At 40.0% G+C, this 19,449-nt stretch overlaps 1 protein-coding gene across 6 annotated transcripts in view; it reads right to left on the reverse strand.

The window, feature by feature from the left end:
- Positions 1 to 19,449, reverse strand: part of REV1 (REV1 DNA directed polymerase) — a 108,892-nt gene that overhangs the window by 60,982 nt on the left and 28,461 nt on the right. For all 6 annotated transcript variants that reach the window (XM_070429856.1, XM_070429855.1, XM_070429854.1 and 3 more), the window contains one exon: positions 19,043 to 19,169. In XM_070429856.1, coding sequence (XP_070285957.1) covers positions 19,043 to 19,169 — 127 coding nt within the window. The remainder of the gene's footprint in view (positions 1 to 19,042; positions 19,170 to 19,449) is intronic.

Here is a 19,449-nt window from a genome sequence, read left to right on the forward strand (position 1 = left end):
TACTGGTAAACAAAAGCAGGAAAAAAAAGGAAATGAGGAAAAAAATACACACACACATAACTCATATATTTTGATTACCTAATAAACTACAATGTCTTACACACATAACAGATACAAAATTCAAGAAGTTTAAAGTCATGAAATGCAAAGTACTTAAAGCAAATAATGTTTCTGTTATGGCCAATATAAAACATGTGGTATAAGGGAAAACACAGTGAACTGAAGACCAAAAGTCCTGATTTTAGTTTGGCTCTGCCATAATTAACTGGGTGACATTAAGGAGGTTTTAGCCCTAGCTGGTTTGGCTCAGTGGATAGAGCGTCAGCTTATGGACTGAAGGGTCCCAGGTTCGATTCCAGTCAAGGGCACACACCTGGGTTGCAGGCTCCATCCCCACTGGGGGGTGTGCAGGAGGTAGCCAATCAATGATTCATCATTGATGTTTCTATCTCTCCCTTGCTCTCTGAAATCAATAAAAACATATTTTAAAAAAAGTTTTCTACTATCCAGCCAGCATGGCTCAGTGGTTGAGCTTCGACCTATGAACTGGAGGTCACGGTTTAATTCCCAGTGGTTCGAACCCAGTGTGGGCTCTGCAGGGGCAGCAGATCAATGATTCTCTGTCATCATTGATGTTTCCATCTCTCTCTCTCTGAAATCAATAATATATATATGTGTGTGTGTGTGTGTGTGTGTGTGTGTGTAGAGAAGTTTTCTATAGAAACATAAGATCCAGAGAAAACAACTGATTAATACTTTTCACCTAAAACTGTGTTTATCACTGAACAGAACTGTACAATTTAAAAGACTTACAAATATCTTAGAAAGCTTTACAAACATTATACAATATGTTTCCTAAGGAAAACCAGTGGTAACTCAGGCGTCCCATTTTCATTAAAATGTTCAACCAGCACCTGCTCCACTGGTGTCGGCAGGCCCAGGGGCAGACAGTGATCCTAGAGGCACTCACCGCCCCCGCCAGAGTTCAGCCATGATGGTATGGGGTGAGACAGCCCCATGAGGCCCCATGGCTGCAACTTGGACCTGCTTCCTTAACCAGGAACCTGGCGTGGGGCGGGCAGCAGTGACACTTCCTCCCCAGCCCGTGCTTGCAGCAGGTCCCTGCGGTTTCAGAACCGAACTCCGAGGGCCTCCCCGGGCAGCAGTGGCCCTGAGCCTGACTGCTCTCCCTCGATCCCGCCAAGGCTTGCTTCTCACACTTGCTGAAAACCTTCTCGGTCCACTTGCCATAGTAATCAGTTTGGGCTGAAAGGATTGGGGGACTTCGGCCGCCTCCCCCCCAACCCCGTGGGGCAGGCTGAAAAGACTGGGGGACTCCGGCGGGGCTGAGAGGACTGGGGGACTCCATCTTGTGGCTATGGGCGCTGCCATATTTGTGAGGGTGTGACGGTCAATTTGCATATTCTGTCTTTATTAGATAGGGTTATATTTAGCTTTACCTGCTCTTTCCTTAAAAAAAATTTTTATTTTATTGTTTAAAGTATTACAAATAGTGGTACATATGTCTCCTTTTTTTTCCCCCCTATTGACCTTCCCCTGGCCTCCCCTACCCCACAGCACATGCCCTCACCCCACCTCCCCAGTGTCTTGTGTCCATTGGTTAGGCTTATATGCATGCATACAAGACCTTCGGTTGATCTCTCACCCCCGCCCCCAACCCTCCCAGGCCTTCCCGCTGTACTTTGACAGTCTGTTTGATGCTTCTCTGCCTCTGTATCTTTTGTTCATCAGTTTATAATGTTCTTTATTCTCCATAAATGAGTGAGTTCATGTGGTATTTTCTTTCACTGCCTGGCTTATTTCACTTAACATAATGCTCTCCAGTTCCATCCATGCTGCTGCAAATGGTAAGAAAGAATTCCTTCTTTTTTATAGCAGTGCAGTATTCCATTGTGTACATGTACCATAGTTTTCTAATTCACTCATCTACTGATGGGCATTTAGGCTGTTTCCAAATCTTAGCTATTGCAAATTGTGCTGCTATGAACATAGGGGTGTATATATCCTGATTGGTGTTTCTGTTTTCTTGGGATATATTCCTAGAAGTGGTATTATTGGGTCAAATGGCAGTTCCATTTTTAAGTTTTTGAGAAAACGCCACACTGTTTTCCACAATGACTCCTCTTTTCTTTTGTTTTCTTTTCTTTTTAATATATTTTTATTGATTTCAGAGAGGAAGGGAGGGGGTGAGAGAGATAGAAACATCAGAGATGAGAAAGAATCACTGATTGACTGCCTCTTGCACGCACCCTACTGGGGATCAAGCCCGCAACCCAGGCATGTGCCCTTGACCGGAATCAAACCCAGAGACCCTTCAGTACCCAGGCTGACACTCTATACACTGAAACAAACCAGCTAGGGCTCTACCTCCTCTCTTCCCTCAAAGCAGCTGCCTCAAATGACACACAAGTATGGAAAGTGGGGACAGTTCTGCTCCACTTCATGTAGGTCACACTATGCATCTCAAGTATTTGATTCCATTTATGATTAAATATATGCCAGACCCTGACCAACTTCATTAGAGAAGCACAGTAAAATTAAACCAGGATCAATCCTCTATAGAGCTCAAGCCAAGTCATGCTGGCTAATAAACATTTACTAATGTTCAGTCATGTACAAAACACCAAAGGAAACAAATTAAGAAACTGCTCTGCCTTAATGAAGAAGACAGATGGAGAGACATTTAAACCAAGGATTTTCAATGTTTTTAAAGAGCAGGATCCTTATTTCAAATGAGCCCTTACAATAAATCCCCCAAAATACCAAGCAAATAAAAGTAGTAGTGTAAAGTTTATTATGAAAGTTCAATTAGTAACATATACTCATTGCCATTTTGCATTTCAGCGTAGTACTGACGAAATCCTGATTCACACACATTAGAACTATTAACATTTGCAACTATTTAAAAGATAGTAAGTATCTTCTCAATCCAGTTTAAGATCATATTCCACAATACTACTACTGTGAATTTCATAGAACATTCTTTGAGATTCTGGATTCCATGAAATTTCAGGATTACCTGAAACAAACTACAGCAAATAAGAGATAATTAAGCATAGTAAAAGTAAAAGGCACATATCCAACACAGGGCCACACTTTAGGCCTAAAGCTCTCCAAGTGAAATTGTAGCAAGCAAAGGCCATTGCATCACACCAAAGAGCCACATGAAGACCACTTTCACATCAAAGACAGACTACATGTTATAACATAAGCTAAGTCTCTTCAAATTCAAAAAGACTGAAATGATATCAAGCATCTTCTCAGACCACAATAGAATGAATCAATGAAAAACAATCAAACACTTGGAAGCTAAATAGCATGCTATTAAATGATTGGACCCCAGCCAGTTTGGCTCAGTGGATAGAGCATTGGCCTGCGGACTGAAGGGTCCCAGGTTCTATTCTGGCCAAGGGTACATGCCTGGGTTGCGGGTTTGATCCCCACTAGGGGGCGTGCAGGAGGCAACCGATCAATGATTCTCTCTCATCATTGATGTTTTTATCTCTATCCCTTCCTCTCTAAAATCAATAAAAATGTATTAAAAACAAAATACAAAACAAAACAAATAAACAATGATTGAGTTACCAAAGAGATCAAAGAAGAAATAACAAACATCCTGGAAACAAATGACAATGAAAACACAACAATCCAAAATCTATGGGACACGGTAAAAGCAGTCCTGAGAGGGAAGTTCATAGCACTACAGACCTACTTAAAAAACAAAACAAAACAAAAAACACACAAGAAACATTGGTAATTATCTAACCCTACAACTTAAAAAAATTACAAAGAGAGTACAAAGAAAAACCTAGAGGAAGTAGAAGGAAGGAAATAATAAAGATCAGAGCAGAAACAAATGACATAGAGACCAAAAAGAACAATACAAATGATCAATAGAACCAAGAACTGATTCTTTGAAAAGATAAACAAGATTGCCGAAACCGGTTTGGCTCAGTGGATAGAGTATCGGCCTGCAGACTGAAAGGTCCCAGGTTCGATACCGGTCAAGGGCATGTACCTGGGTTGCAGGCACATCCCCAGTAGGAGATGTGCAGGAGGCAGCTGATCGATGTTTCTCTCTCATCAATGTTTCTAACTCTCTCTCTTCCTTCCTCTCTGTAAAAAATCAATAAAATATACTTAAAAAAAAAAAGATAAACAAGATTGATGAACCTCTAGCCAGGCTCACCAAGAAGCAAAGAGGGAGGACCCAAATAAACAAAACTAGAAATGAAAGAGGTGAAGTTAACAACGGACCCCGATCCTAGAAATAAAAAAGATTATAAAAAGAAAATACTTCGAACACCTCTATTCCAACAAAATGAACAACCTAGACAAAACGAACATATTCCTAGAAAATAAAATCTTCCAAAAATGAATTAGAAAGAATAAAAAAATCTGAATAGGCTGATAACTACTGATGAAATTGAAGCAGTAGTTTAAAACTCCAAGCAAACAAAAGCCCTGGTCCAGAGGGATTCACAGGGGAGTTTTACCAAATACTCAGAGAAGAACTAACGCCTCTACTCCTCAAACTATTCCAAAAAATTCAAGAGGCAGAAACACTTCAAAACTCTATGAGGCTAGCATTACCCTAATTCCAAAAACAGATAGACATGGCAAAGAAAGAGAATTACAGGCCAATATACCTGATGAACATAGATGCTAAAATCCTCAACAAAATTTTAGCAAATCAGATCCAGCAATACATTAAAAAGATCATACATCATTACCAAGTGAGATTTATTCAGAGGATGCAAGGTTGGTACAATATCCTCAAATCAATAAATGTGATACAGCACATAAACAGATGCAAGATAAAAATCACACGATCATATTAATCAATGTACAAAAAGCATTCGACAAAATCCAACACCCTTTTTTGATAAAAACTCTCAGCAAAGTGGGACTAGCGGGGAATATACCTCAACATAATAAAGGTCATATATGAAAATCCTACAGCCAACATCATACTCAATGGGCAAAAACTAAAACCATTTCCCCTAAGAATACTAACAAGACAGGGATGCCCTCTTTCACTCTTGCTCAACATAGGTCTGGAAGTGTTGGCCATAGGGAACAGATAAGAAGAAATAAAAGGCATCCAATTAGAAAGGAAGAAGTAAGACTCATTATTTGCAGATGGCATGATACTATACACAGGAAACCCTAAAGACTCCCTCAAAAAACTACTAGAATTAATAAATAAATTTGGAAATGTAGGATACAAAATTAACGCCCAAAAATCCATAGCATTTTTATATACTGTGAACTCTCACAAAGAGAAACTAAAAAAAAATCCCATTTACCATTGCAACAACAACAAAAAAAATTTAAGATACTTAGGATTGAACTTAATCAAGGAGGTAAAAGACTTGTACTTTGAAAAATACAGTACTGTAGAGCGTGCCTGGGAAGGCACATGAGCATTTCTTTAAATATTGTCAGCTGAATCCAGTGCAGTCCTGGAAACCCGCTTTGCCAGAGGCAGAAGTGTTGTCAGCTTGACCTTCAGCCCAGGTGCCAGGGGGTGGGTTTTGTTATTTAAATCCAGCCAACCACCAGGAAAGAATATGACTCAGGCCCACCCAAGAATACGCATAATCTCCTTTGTCTTGACCTTTAGTAAAATGTCCTGGTTTTTGCTGTATAAAATAATTACACTGTATTGACTCTGGGTCCCTGTCTCTCCATCAGAGGACAGTGGTCTCACCAAGCCCCAGCTTTTTCCTTCCATCTCTGTGTCTGTTTGTTTCATTTTCTCAATCCCCAGCAGCCCCTACTCAGGAACCGGACCACTCTCTAGCTGAGCTGGACACGGAAAAAAGAGAAATATTCACACAGTACATTAATAAAAAGAGGAATATATATTAACAAATCGAAGAATATACCATGTTCATGGATTAGTAAAATCAACAACATTAAAATTTCCCGATTATCCAAAGCAATCTAGATTCAGTGCAATCTCTATTAAAATACAAAAGGCTTATCTCACAGACTTAGAAGACTCCAAAACTTTATATGGGATCAAAAAAGACGCCAAATAGCTGCAGCAATCTTGAGAAAGAAGAACAAAGTTGGAGGAATCACAATACCAGGTATCAAGTTATACTACAAAGCCACTGTCCTCAAAAAAAGCCTGGTATTAGCACAAGAATAGGCATACAGATCAATGGAACAGAATAAAGAACCTAGAAATCGACCTAAGCCATTATGCTCAATTAATATTTGACAGAGGAGGCAAAAGCATACATTGGAGCACAGGCAGTTTCTTTAGTAAATGGTGTTGGGAAAATTGGGTAGATACATACAAAAATATGAAACCAGACCACCAACTTACACCATACAGAAGAATAAACTCAAAATGGATAAAAGACTTAAATGTAAGTTGTGAAACCATAAAAGACCTAGAAGAAACTATAGGCAGCAAAATCTCAGACATCCTTCACAGTGATATGTTTATGGATACATCTCCTATGACAATGAAAATGAAGGAGAAAATAAACAAATGGAATTACATGAAAATAAAAAGCTTCTGCACAGCAAAAGAAACCATCATCAAAATAACAAGAGTCCACTACATCGGAGAACATATTTGGCAATGAAACATCTGTTAAGGGGTTAATCTCTAAAATATATAGGGAACTCATACAACATAACAAAATTAATACAAATAATCCAATTAAAAAATGGGCAAAGGACCTAAATAGACACTTCTCCAAAGTGGACATACAGAAAGCAAAGAAACATATGAAAAAATGCTCAAAGTCACTAATCATCCGAGAAATGTAAATTAAAACGAGATATAATTTCACACCTGTCAAAATGGCTATCATCAACAAATCAACAAAAGACAAGTACTGGCGTGGTTGTAGAGAAAAGGGAACCCTCGTGCACTGCTGGTGGGAATGCAGACTGGTACAGCCACTGTGGAACAGTATGAAGTTTCCTCAAAACATTAAAAATGGAACTCCCATTTGACCCACTGATCCCACTTCTAGGAATAAATAAATCCTAAGAAACCTGAAACACTCATCAGAAAGAATATATGCTCCCCTATGTTCATAGCAGCACAAATTACAATAGCTAAGACTTGGAACAGCGTAAGTGCCCATCAGTAGATGAGTAGATAAAAAAACTATGGTATATTTACAAAATGGACTATGCAGCAATAAGAAAGAACTCTTACCATTTACAACAGCATGGATGGACCTGGAGAGTATTATGCTGAGCAAAATAAGCCAGTCAGAGAAAGATAAGTATCACATGATATCACTCATATGTAGAATCTAATGAACCAAATAAACTGATGATCAAAAATAGACCCAGAGTCACAGAAGCATGAACAGACTGTTGAACCTCAGAGGGAAGTCAGGGGAGGGTGGGGAGGAAGAGATCAACCAGCACGTTGATCAAAATTAAAGAATGTAAAGGTGAAAATGTAGGTTAGAATTAGGACAAGAATGTCTTTAGCCATTTTCATTAGAAAACACTTATTTATCCAAGACCCAAGTAAAAAAGTCAATTCCTCTTTAAAGGATGCATTCCCTTTTTTAAAAAAATATATATTTTATTGATTTTTTTTATAAAGAGGAAGGGAGAGGGATAGAGAGTTAGAAACATCAATGAGAGAGAAACATCGATCAGCTGCCTCCTGCACACCTCCTACTGGGTATGTGCCTGCAACAAAGGTACATGCCCCTGACCAGAATAGAACCTGGGACCTTTCAGTCCGCAGGCTGACGCTCTATCCACTGAGCCAAACCGGTTAGGGCCATTCTAACTCTTGAAGGCAATTACCACTCTTCTGTATTGCCACCCACCCATTTCCTCTCTTCATGTCTAACTCCCAGAGATTATTCATCACAAAATCCACATTTTCCATGAACCACCATCTTGGTTCAAACACAGTTCCTAACACATAAGCAGCATACAAAATGTATTTGTTCAATCAACTACAGTAAAGTAAAATGAGACGGAAGATCCATAGACTGAAAAACTCAACATTATAAAGATATCAATTCTCCCTAAATTGATCTATAGGTTAAAGTAATTCCTATCAAAATCCCAGCTAGGTATTTATTCTATAGACAAAGACAAGCTTATTCTAAAATATATATGGGAAGGAACAGGCTCTAGAATAGCTAATATAATCTTGACAAAGAATAAAATGGAAAAAATCACTCTACCTGATGTTTAGGCTTACTATGTAGATACAATGAGTCAAGACCACATGATATTGGTGAAGAGATAGACAGACATATGTCAATGGAATAAAACAGAGAACCTAGCAAGAGACCCACCCAAATATGCCCCACTGATTTCTGACAAAAGTGAAAAAGTAATTCAATGGAAAAAGCACAGTTTTTTCAAAAAATGGTGCTATAGCAACTGGATATCCATAGGCCATGCACACAAAAAGTTAACTCAAAATGGATCATAAACTTAAATGTAAAACATAAAACTATCAAATTTTTAGAAAAAAAAATTTTTTTTAAATCTAGCGCTAAGTAGACTTTTAACCTGAAAGCACACTCTAATATAAGGAAAGATTGACAAACTGGACCTAATCAATGAAAAACTTTGTTCTGCAAAAGACCACATGAAGAGACTGAAAGACAAACTACAGACTGGAAGAAAATATTTGAGAACCACATATCTGACAAAGTAGTAGTACCTAAACTACATAAAGAACTTATAAAACTCAACAGTAAAGAAACAAATAATCCAATAAGAAAATAGGCAAAAGACGTGTATAGATATTTTACTGAAGAGGATATAAAGATGGCAAATAAACAACACTAGCCATCAGGCAAATGCAAATTAAAACCGCAATGAGATACTACTACTTAACTGTATTGAGGATGCATAGCAATCCTATCCTATATAATAAGACCCTAATATGCAAATCAACCGAATGGCAGAAGAACCTGTGGAATGCTGTCGCTATGGCACGCACTGACCACCAGGGAGCAGACACTCAATGCAGTAGCTGCCCCCTAGTGGTCAGTGCACTCCACAGGGAGAGTGCTGCTCAGCCAGAAGCTGGGCTCACAGCTGGCAAGCGCAGCGGTGGTGGCAGGAGCCTCTTCTGCCTCTGCTGCAGGCAGGCAGTAAAGAGCGAGGGGACCTGGGCTGCAAGAGCCCCAGACTGTGGGAGGGCGCAGGCCGGGCTGAGGGACCCTCTACCCCAGTAGGCCTCAAGTTGTTATACAAAATAAAACCACTATGAGAAATGACCACTACAGTGTTTAAAATACAATACACAAACACTGTGGATGCACAGAAACTGGATCACTCAAATTGCTAATGGGAATATAAAATAGTATAGCCCTTTTGAACTCGAGGGCCAAAACAATGGGTTCTTAAACTGGACCGGAGGGCCGGAACAAAAGCATGGATGGAGTGTTTGTGTGAACTAATATAAATTCAAAGTAAACATCATTACAGAAAAGGGTACGGTCTTTTTTTTTGTTGTTTTATTCATTTCAAATGGGCCGGATCTGGCCTGTGGGCCGTAGTTTGCCCACGGCTGGCTATAGCCACTTGAGAAAGTTTGTCAATTTCTTTTAAAAAAAAAAAGTGAACATGCAACCACCATGACCCAGCAATTGCACTCTTACGTACACAAGTGTTCATAGCCAAAACCAGGATATAACCCAGATGTTCTTAAACAGGTGAATGATTAACAAATTGTGGAATACCCAAAGGATATAAGACAATTCAGCAATAAAAAAGAAAACCCTGGAAACCAAGATGCCAGCATAGGTAAACACCTGAAATTGCTGCCTCACACAACCACTTAAAAAATACAACTAAAAGACAAAACGGACATTATCCAGAACCAGAGGAAGGCTGGCTGAGTGGAAATTCTACACCTAGAAGGAAAGAGAAAAGCACACTGAGACTCAGAGGAGGTGCGGAAGTAAAGTGCAGAGGTATGGAGGCGCACTCGGAAAGGGCTGGTAGCCGAGGACGAGGTTGTCTTTTTCTTTTCTTTTCTTTTCTTTTTTGAGGTTGTCTTTTTTAATCGGGAGGGAGTCTCAAGCTCCCAACTGCTCTGAACTCCAGTTCTGGGTGAGTCTCTGGGGACCCAGACTCATACCGGAGAAACTGGACTGTCTGGCATCTGTCGGAACTCAAGGGCAGCTTTCTCTCAGAGGTGCTTGCAGCGATTACCGGGACACTGAGAAGCGAGGCCCCTTAGGGCAGGACTGAGGAGCAGCCATAGCTGCTTGTCCTGCCCTGTTGATTCCCTGAGACCCCACCCCACCCAAGCTGTGCACAGAGGCTTTTGCATATGAAAGGCCTGGCCCTATGCAATCTGAAAATTACCTAACAAACTGCAGCTGGGTCAGAGAAACCCAGAACTTGCAAAAGAAGGCCCAAGGCCCCACAGCAGCTTGCATTGCTTAACAGCTGGGCTCCTGCTGGGTAGCCTCAGGAAGAGGCTAAATTAGCACCTCCTTAGAGATCCAAGAGCCAGTGTGCCCAGTGGTCAGAGTGGGACCATCCAGATTACAATTCCTCAGATCCATAAGGGACACACTCAGGGGGCAGACTCAGTGAGCACCAAAGCCCCACTGAAGCAAGTCTTGCCCCAGAAGGGTATCTTCAGCACAGAAGTTCTCCCACCGTAGACACAGCTGATTCTCACAGAAAATTGGCCTGGAGGTCAATTCCTCCCAGTGATACCAACTACAATCAAGGCTTAACTACAAGAGTGTGCATACAGCCCACAGAGGGGTGCACCAAGAGTGTCTATCTCAGGTAATTGGGGAGGCTGAACCACTGGGCCCTATAGGACACCTAGCACAAAAGCCACTCTATCAACACAGGGAAGCATAAAAAATGCACAAAGAAACAGGTCACAAATGACAGAAATGGAGGAAAGCAAACTAATGGATATAGAGTTCAAAACCACGGTTATAAGGTTTTTCAAGAATTTTTTAAAAACCGCCAATAAATTTAGTGAGACCCTGGAGGATATGAAAAAGGACCAACTAGAAATTAAGCATACACTGACTGAAATAAAGAATAATATACAGAGATCCAACAGCAGACAAGAGGATCCCATGAATCGAATCAAAGATGTGATATACAAAGAAGCAAAAAATACCCAACCAGAAAAGCAAAAAGATAAAAGAATCCAAAAATATGAAGATAATGTAAGGAGCCTCTGGGACAACTTCAAGCGAACCAACATCCGAATTATAGGGGTGCCAGAAGAAGAAGAGAGAGAGCAAGATATTGAAAACCTATTTGAAGAAATAATGACAGAAAACTTCCCCTATCTGGTGAAAGAAATAGACTTACAAGTCCAGGATGCGCAGAGAACCCCAAACAAAAGGAGTTCAAAGAGGACCACACCAAGACACATCATCATTAAAATGCCAAGAGCAAAAGACAAAGAGAAAATCTTAAAAGCAGCATGAGAAAAACAGTTACCTACAAGGGAGTACCCATAAGATTGTCAGCTGATTTCTCAACAGAAACTATGCAGGCCAGAAGGGAGTGGCAAGAAATATTCAAAGTGATGAATAACAAGAACCTACAACCAAGATTACTTTACCCAGCAAAGCTATCATTCAAAATTGAAGGTCAGATAAAGAGCTTCACAGATAAGAAAAAGCTAACGGAGTTCATCACCACCAAACCAGTATTATATGAAATGCTGAAAGGTATTCTTTAAGAAGAGGAAGAAGAAGAAAAAGGTAAAGATAAAAATTATGAACAACAAGTATGCATCTATCAACAAGTGAATCTAAGAATCAAGTGAATAAAAAATCTGATGAACAGAGTAAACTGGTGAATATAATAGAATCAGGAGCATCGAAAGGGAGTGGATTGACAATTCTTGGGGGGAAAGGGGTGTGGGGGGTGCAGGAAGAGACTGGACAAAAATCGTACACCTATGGATTAGGACAATGAGAGGGGTAAGGGCAGAGGGTGGGGTGGGAACTGGGTGGAGGGGAGCTATGGGGGGGGGGGGGAAGAGGAACAACTGTAATAATCTGAACAATAAAGATTTATTAAAAATAAAAAAGAAAAACCTACTGATACAATAATGACTTGGATAACTCTTCAGAGTATTATGCTCAGTAAAAAAAGCCAATCCCAAAAGATTACATATTTACATAACATTCTTGAAATGAAAATGTACAGAAATGGAGCCCAAGGAAAACAAAGTTGGAGGAATCACAATACCAGATTTCAAGTTTTACTACAAAGCCACCATAATCAAAACAGCCTTGTACTGGCACAAGAGGCACACAGATCAATGGAACAGAACAGAGAATCCAGAAATCAACCCAAGCCATTATGCTCAATTAATATTTGAAAAAGGAGGCAAGAGCATACAATGGAGTTAAGAGAGTCTATTCAATAAATGGTGTTGGGAAAATTGGACAGATATATGCAAATAAATGAAACTAGACCACCAACTTACACCATACACAAGAATAAACTCAAACATATTTGGCAATGATACATCTGGTAAAGGGTTAACATCCAAATATGTAAGGAACTCATACAACTTAAAATTAAGACAAACAATCCAATTAAAAAATGGGCAAAGGACCTAAATAGACACTTCTCCAAAGAGGACATACAGATCGCCAAGAGACATTATGAAAAAATGCTCAGTCACTGATCATCAGAGAGATGCACATTGAAATGACAATGAGATTATCACCTCACACCTGTCAGAATGGCTACCATCAACAAATCAACAAGTGCTGGCAAGGATGTGGAGAAAAGGGAGCCCTAGTACATTATTGGTGGGAATGCAGACTGGTACAATCAATATGGAAAACAGTATGGAGTTTCCTCAAAAAATTAAATATGGAACTGCCATTTGAACCAGTGATCCCACTTTTAGGAATATATCCTATGAAACCTGAAGCACCAATCAGAAAGAATGTACACAGCGGCACAATTTACAATAACTAAAATCTTGAAACAGCCCAAGTGCCCATCAGTAGATGAGTGGATAAAAAAGCTGTGGTACATTTATATCATGGAATACTATGCAGTAATAAAAAGGAAGAATCTCTTACACTTTGAGACATCATGGAAGGACCTAGAGAGTATCATGCTAAGTGAAATAAGTCAAAGAAAGACAATTATCACATGATTGCATTCATATATGGAATCTAAGTAACAAAATAAACTGATAAACGGAGTGGATCCAGAGATATAGAAGCATGGAACATAGTGGGAAATCTCAGAGGGAAGGTGGGGGAGGGTGGGTGGGTGGGAGGTAATCAACCAAAGACCTTGTATGCATCTATGCATAACCCACGGACATAGACAATAGGGTGCTAAAGGCCTGGGGCATGGGAGAGGGGAGGGTTGCAGGGGCAGGCTGGAGGGGGAAAAAGGGGACATATGTAAGACTTTCAACAATAAACAATTATAAAAATAAATAAAATTAAAAAAAAAGAAAAGGAAACAAAAAAAAGAAATGGAGCCCAGATTAGCAGTTGCCAGGGGATAAGAGGGACTGAGAGCAGAAGAGAAGGAAGTAGGTTTGGCTATAAAAGGGCAGCATGAAGGATCCTTGTGGCATGAAAATATTCTGTATTTTGACTGTATCATTGTCAATTTTCTGATTGATATTGTACTATGGGTTTATAAGATGTTTCTATTGGGAGAAACTGGGCAAAAGGTTCATGAGTTCTGTATTATTCCTTAAAACTGAATGTGATTCTACAGCTATCTCAAAATAATTTTTTAAAAAGATATATTTTATTTATTTCAGAGAGAGGCAGGGAGAGGGAGAGAGAGATAGAAACATCAATGATGAGAGAGAATCACTGATCGGCTGTCTCCTACACTCCCCATACTGGGGATGGAGCCCACAAATCAAGCATGTGCCCTGACCGGAAACTGAACCATGAACTCCTGGTTCATAGGTCAATGCTCAACCACTGACCCACATCAGCAGGGCTCAAAATAATTTTTAATTAAAAAAAAAAAAAAAAAAGGATGGAAGACAAAGGAATTAACCTTAACAAGAAGATGTTTTTTTGGGGGAATAAAGGGGCAAAAAGAAGAGAGAATGGATTGACAGAGGCAGAGTATCCAAAAGGCAGAGGATCTCTCTCAGCTCAAGTTCAGTGCTAACTGGGTTGGGAGAAATAAGAGTTATCAAGGAGAAGTTCAGATGGCAGAACTGAAGCTTTAAAAGAATCAAGAAAACTTGGAATATTAAAGTCTGCAAGGATCATAATTAAGAATTAACAATAAAACAGCATTCCCTACTAGTCTTCCTGCATCTAAAGCACTATTTTTCACTTGCTAATTCATTACATGGGTGTTGATTCTGTATTATCTATAAAGCTGCAAAGTTTTCACTAAAACATTATTTTTCTAAAGAATTCTATCACCACAATTTGCATATCCTATGAAATTCTGCATAATGGAACTTCACTTGTAGAATTATAATGTAACAACAAGAGTAAAAATTAATATTATCTCTACCCTAAAGAAAAAGGGATAGTGATAATAATGGGTCCAAAATAAATAGGTTCAAAGAGAAAATGTCTTATGGTCACACAAAAATCAGTGACAAAAGTGGTTAGAATTCCAGACTTTCAACCATGGTAGTGATTACTACAATACTAATTTTTCCCTCTCACAGTCTCTTTTTCTTCCTCTAACTTGAATAAGGTGCCATTGCAAACTGAGGACTCCCATAACTGGCTAATGTAACAAGCATTGTTTATTTCTTTTTGTTAACATTTTTAATCTTTTATAATACATCTCAGGAAGGCCTGTGGAGCTTCAATGTTCCAGAATACCTAAGTAGAAAAGTTGCATGTGAATTTTTCCAAAGCTGCACCAGCAAATCATTTTAAGAATTTATTGTCAAGAATGCCTGATAAAATTCAATCAGCCAACTGTATCAGTTAATTAAAACATAACTGTAAAATTCAACAAATATTTCCTGAGAGGTTACACCCAGTCACTGTAGAGGTATCAAAAATATAGTAGTAGATAAAACCGAAAAAGGAATCGAAGATGGCGGCATAGGTAAACACCGGAGACTGCCGCCGTGGACAACCACTTCAAAAATACAACTAAAAGTCGGAGCGGACATCAACCAGAACCACGGGAAGGCTGGCTGAGGAGAGTCTCTTCAACTAGAAGCAAAAACAACAGCATTCCGACACTCAGCGGAGGCGCAGTGTGGAAAATTTAAAGGTACGGCGGTGCGGTGGTGAGGGTGCGCGCGCAAAGCGGGCTGGCGGCTGAGGGCGCGATTGTCGTTTTCAATTAGGAGCGAATCTCAGACTCTGGGCTACAGATCCGGGCGAGTCTCTAGGGACCCAGACTCAAACGGGAGAAGCGGGACTGTCTGGCTACGGCTCCTCCGAGGTTTGCAGCGATTGCTGGGACAGAGAGGCAGAGCCCCTGGGGACGGACTGAGAGCGGCCATAGCTGCTCCCTCCTCCCCCCCCCCCCCCGTTGAGCCCGCCCCGCCCAAAACCCCCCCCCCCCCCCCCCCCCCCGCGCACAACCATTTGCCGACCGCCTCAGGCAAGGGCTGGACTAGCACCTCCCCTGAGGACTGAAGTTTTCCCACAGCTGATTTCCACCGCCAGTCGGCCTGATGGTCAAATCCCTCTAGTGTTAACTACAACAATTAAGGCTTCGCTAGAACAAGACTGCGCACAGAGACCACAAGGGGGTGCACCAAGAAAGCATAAAAGATGTGGAGACAAAAAAACATGACAGAAATGGAGGATATGAAGCTAAGAATCGCAATTTTGAGGGCTTGCCATAAATTCGTGCAGAGCCTCACGAAAACTAATGAGACCCTCGATGCTACGATAAAGAAATTAGAAAGTAAGCATACACGGACTGAAATAAAGAATATTATACCCAATAGCAGACCAGAGGAGTGCAAGAATCAAACCAAAGATTCGACAAAAAACACCCAATTGGAAAAGCATAATGAAAAAAGAATCCGAAAGTGTGAAGATAGTGTAAGGAGCCTCTGGGACAGCTTTAAGCGGACTAATATCAGAGTCATTGGAGTCCCAGAAGATGAGAGACAGCAAGATATTGAAAACCTATTTCAAGAAATAATGGCAGAAAACTTCCCCCACCTGGAGAAAGAAATGGACTTACAGGTCCAAGAAGCGCAGAGAACCCCAAACAAAAGGAATCCAAAGAGGACCACACCAAGACACATCATCATTAAAATGCCAAGAGCAAAAGACAAAGAGAAAATCTTAAAAGCAGCAAGAGAAAGAGGCTCAATTACCTACAAGGGAATACCCATACGACTGTCAGCTGATTTCTCAACAGAAACTTTGCAGGCCAGAGGGAATGGCAAGAAATATTCAAAGTGCTGAATACCAAGAACCTACAACCAAGATTACTTTATCCAGCAAAGCTATCATTCAGAATTGAAGGTCAGATAAAGAGCTTCACAGATAAGGAAAAACTAAAGGAGTTCATCACCGCCAAACCAGTATTATATGAAATGCTGAAAGGTATCCTTTAAGAAGAGGAAGAAGAAGAAAAAGGTAAAGATACAAATTATGAACAACAAATATGCATCTATCAACAAATGAATCTAAGAATCAAGTGAATAAATAACCTGATGTACAGAATGAACTGGTGACTATAATGAATCAGGGACATAGAAAGGGAATGGACTGACTATTCTTGGGGGGGAAAGGGGAATGGGAGATTCGGGAAGAGACTGGACAAAAATCATGCACCTATGGATGAACTCAGTGGGTGGGGAGTGAGGGTGGAGGGTGGGGTGGGAGCTGGAAGGAGGGGAGTTATGGGGGGAAAAAAGAGGAACAAATGTAATAATCTGAACAATAAAGATTAAAAAAAATATATATATAGTAGTAATGAAAATATATCTCCTGTTCTTGTCTATAGTAAGATCTTAAAAATGCTAAGGTGCAGACAAATACAAGGTCCCACATAGGAGCATGAGAAGTCAGCCATGCCAGTAAGAAGACAATCAGACAACCAAAGGGAAGTTATATATAAAGAGTCTTAAAGATAAGCAGGTATCAGCCAGTTGAGAAGTGGAGAGGAAAAAGTATAAGAGGTTGATACAAATATTTGCAGCCATTCATGTCAAAATACACTTAAATTATCTTAATAGGAAAGAAATCCTAAAGAGAATGAAGAGAAACTTTAGCAGAAACATCTGACAGCCAGTAGACAAGGGGTAACTGTCCTTGCAGATGAGAGAAAGCTAAAATCTAAGTTGGCTGTGTGGAAATCCAGAAGAGGTTGCTTAGTGCCAGTGAAACCAAGAGAAATGCATGAAATAGGGGTACAAGGCACCTCTCAAAGTAGACCTGTGGACAGGTGGTAAAACAAGAAGTCCACAGTTGAAATTCTGTGTAACAGAGTGATTAGAATTCCACATCTCCCCCCACCTCCCCCTAGACTCACAAAGAAGACTATCCAGTCCCTTCCAGGTACCAGACTCAATGACAATAGGCATAGCAAGAGGGGAGAAGTGATGTAGAAAATGAAAAAAATAATAGGAAGATTAAATAAAACTCTACTTTCTCAGAGTTATGGCACATTGCTTCCCCCTTGGCCACCAAAATGCTGACAGTTGGATTTATACGCTTCTCTAAGCAAGAGTCTGGGAAATCTTACATATATACCACCCTCCTCCTCCACCAGCCCCCAAATCTATAGGTAATTACAGTGGGAGATTTACCAGTGAAGTGACCTTATAAGATCCTCCTATATTGAAGTTCACAGTTTACAAGTACCACACGCATGTGATGAGCTTCCAATTAGCTGTTTAATCAAGATCACTACTGTTTTTAATTTTAAACCTCATCTGACTTTTTAAAAAATATGTTTTTATTGACTTTAGAGCAGTGGTTCTCAACCTGTGGGTCCAGACCCCTTTGGCGGTCGAACGACCCTTTCACAGGGGTCACCTAAGACCATCCTGCATATCAGATATTTACATTACAATTCACAACAGTAGCAACATTACAGTTATGAAGTAGCAACGAAAATAATCTTATGGTTGGGGGGGTCACAACATGAGGAACTGTTTTAAAGGGCCAGAAGGTTGAGAACCACTGCTTTAGAGAGAGAGGAAGGGAGAGATAGAAACATCCATGATTGGCTGCCTCCTGTAAGCTCCTTACTAGGGATGGAGTGCGGGCATGTACCCTGACCAGTAATCCAACTGGAGAACACTTGGTGCATTGGATGAAACTCAACCTAATTGAGGCCACACCAGCCGGGCTCATTTGACTTTTTAAAAACTAAGTACTTTAGCCCTAGCTAAATGGCAGGTATAGGTTTGGCTCAGTGGATAGAGCGTCAGCCTGGGGTTTGATTCCTGCCAAGGGCACATGCAGGAGGCAGCCAATCAATGATTCCCTCTCATCATTGATGTTTCTATCTCTCTCTTCCTCACCCTTCCTCTCTGAAATCAATAAAGATATATTAAAACACTCACACACACACACAAAACTCTAAGTACTTTAATAAAAATTAAAATAAAAGACAATGGCAAGCCCAGCCAGTACTGTTCAGTGGTTGAGCGCTGACCCATAAACCAGGAGGTCATGGTTCCATTCCCAGTCAGGGCACATGTCCAGGTTGTAGGCTTGATCCCAGTGGGGACTGTGCAAGAGGCAGCTGATGGATGATTCTCCCTCATCAGTGATGTTTCTATCTCTCTCTCCCTCTCCCTGAAATCAATAAAAACATATTAATTTTTAAAAAAGAGACAATGGCAGGTATAGGTGGAATAGCAGTAAAAGTGAAGGAGTACCTAACCAAAGGATTTTACTTTTATAATTTTTATATACAAGACTTGAGGCCCGATGCAAGAAAATTCGTGCAAGAGTAGGCTTTCTTTCCCCTGGCTGCGGGCACCGGCTTCCTCCGGTCTAATTAGCATATTACCCTTTTATTATTATAGATAATTTTTAAAAAGTCACTCTCAATCCTAATAATAATGCATGCCAAAAGAGTACCTAAAAAGTAAAAAGTACTCAACCTGTATATCCATTAACATAGATGGCAACTCCACTAAAAATTGTAGATGAAGTTCCATCCTTCTGCATTTCAGCATCTGATCGAAACTGTTCCTCCAATTTCTGGACCTTGGCAGCCATATATCCACCCTAGAATTAAAGAAAAGGTAAACACTAGTCAAAAAAAGTTATACTTTTACCCCCATACTCCTTTTCTTAAAGAAACTTCTATTTAAAAAGATTTTATTCTGTGCCAATGACCAAAGTATAATGATGATAAAGGTGTAATGCTAAACATGAACCAGAGCCAAGGCAATAAAACAGGCAGGTCAAAAGAGACTTTTCCCTCTTTTGACTCAATTTTTAATAATTCTTTAACATTTTTATAATAATAAGTTATTTCAAAATATCAGAAATAAACAAAAATAAG

Source organism: Myotis yumanensis, unplaced genomic scaffold (genome assembly GCF_028538775.1).
Source record: "Myotis yumanensis isolate MYYU_CA2020_CCGP unplaced genomic scaffold, mMyoYum1.0.hap1 SCAF_11, whole genome shotgun sequence".
Lineage (NCBI taxonomy): Eukaryota > Metazoa > Chordata > Mammalia > Chiroptera > Vespertilionidae > Myotis > Myotis yumanensis.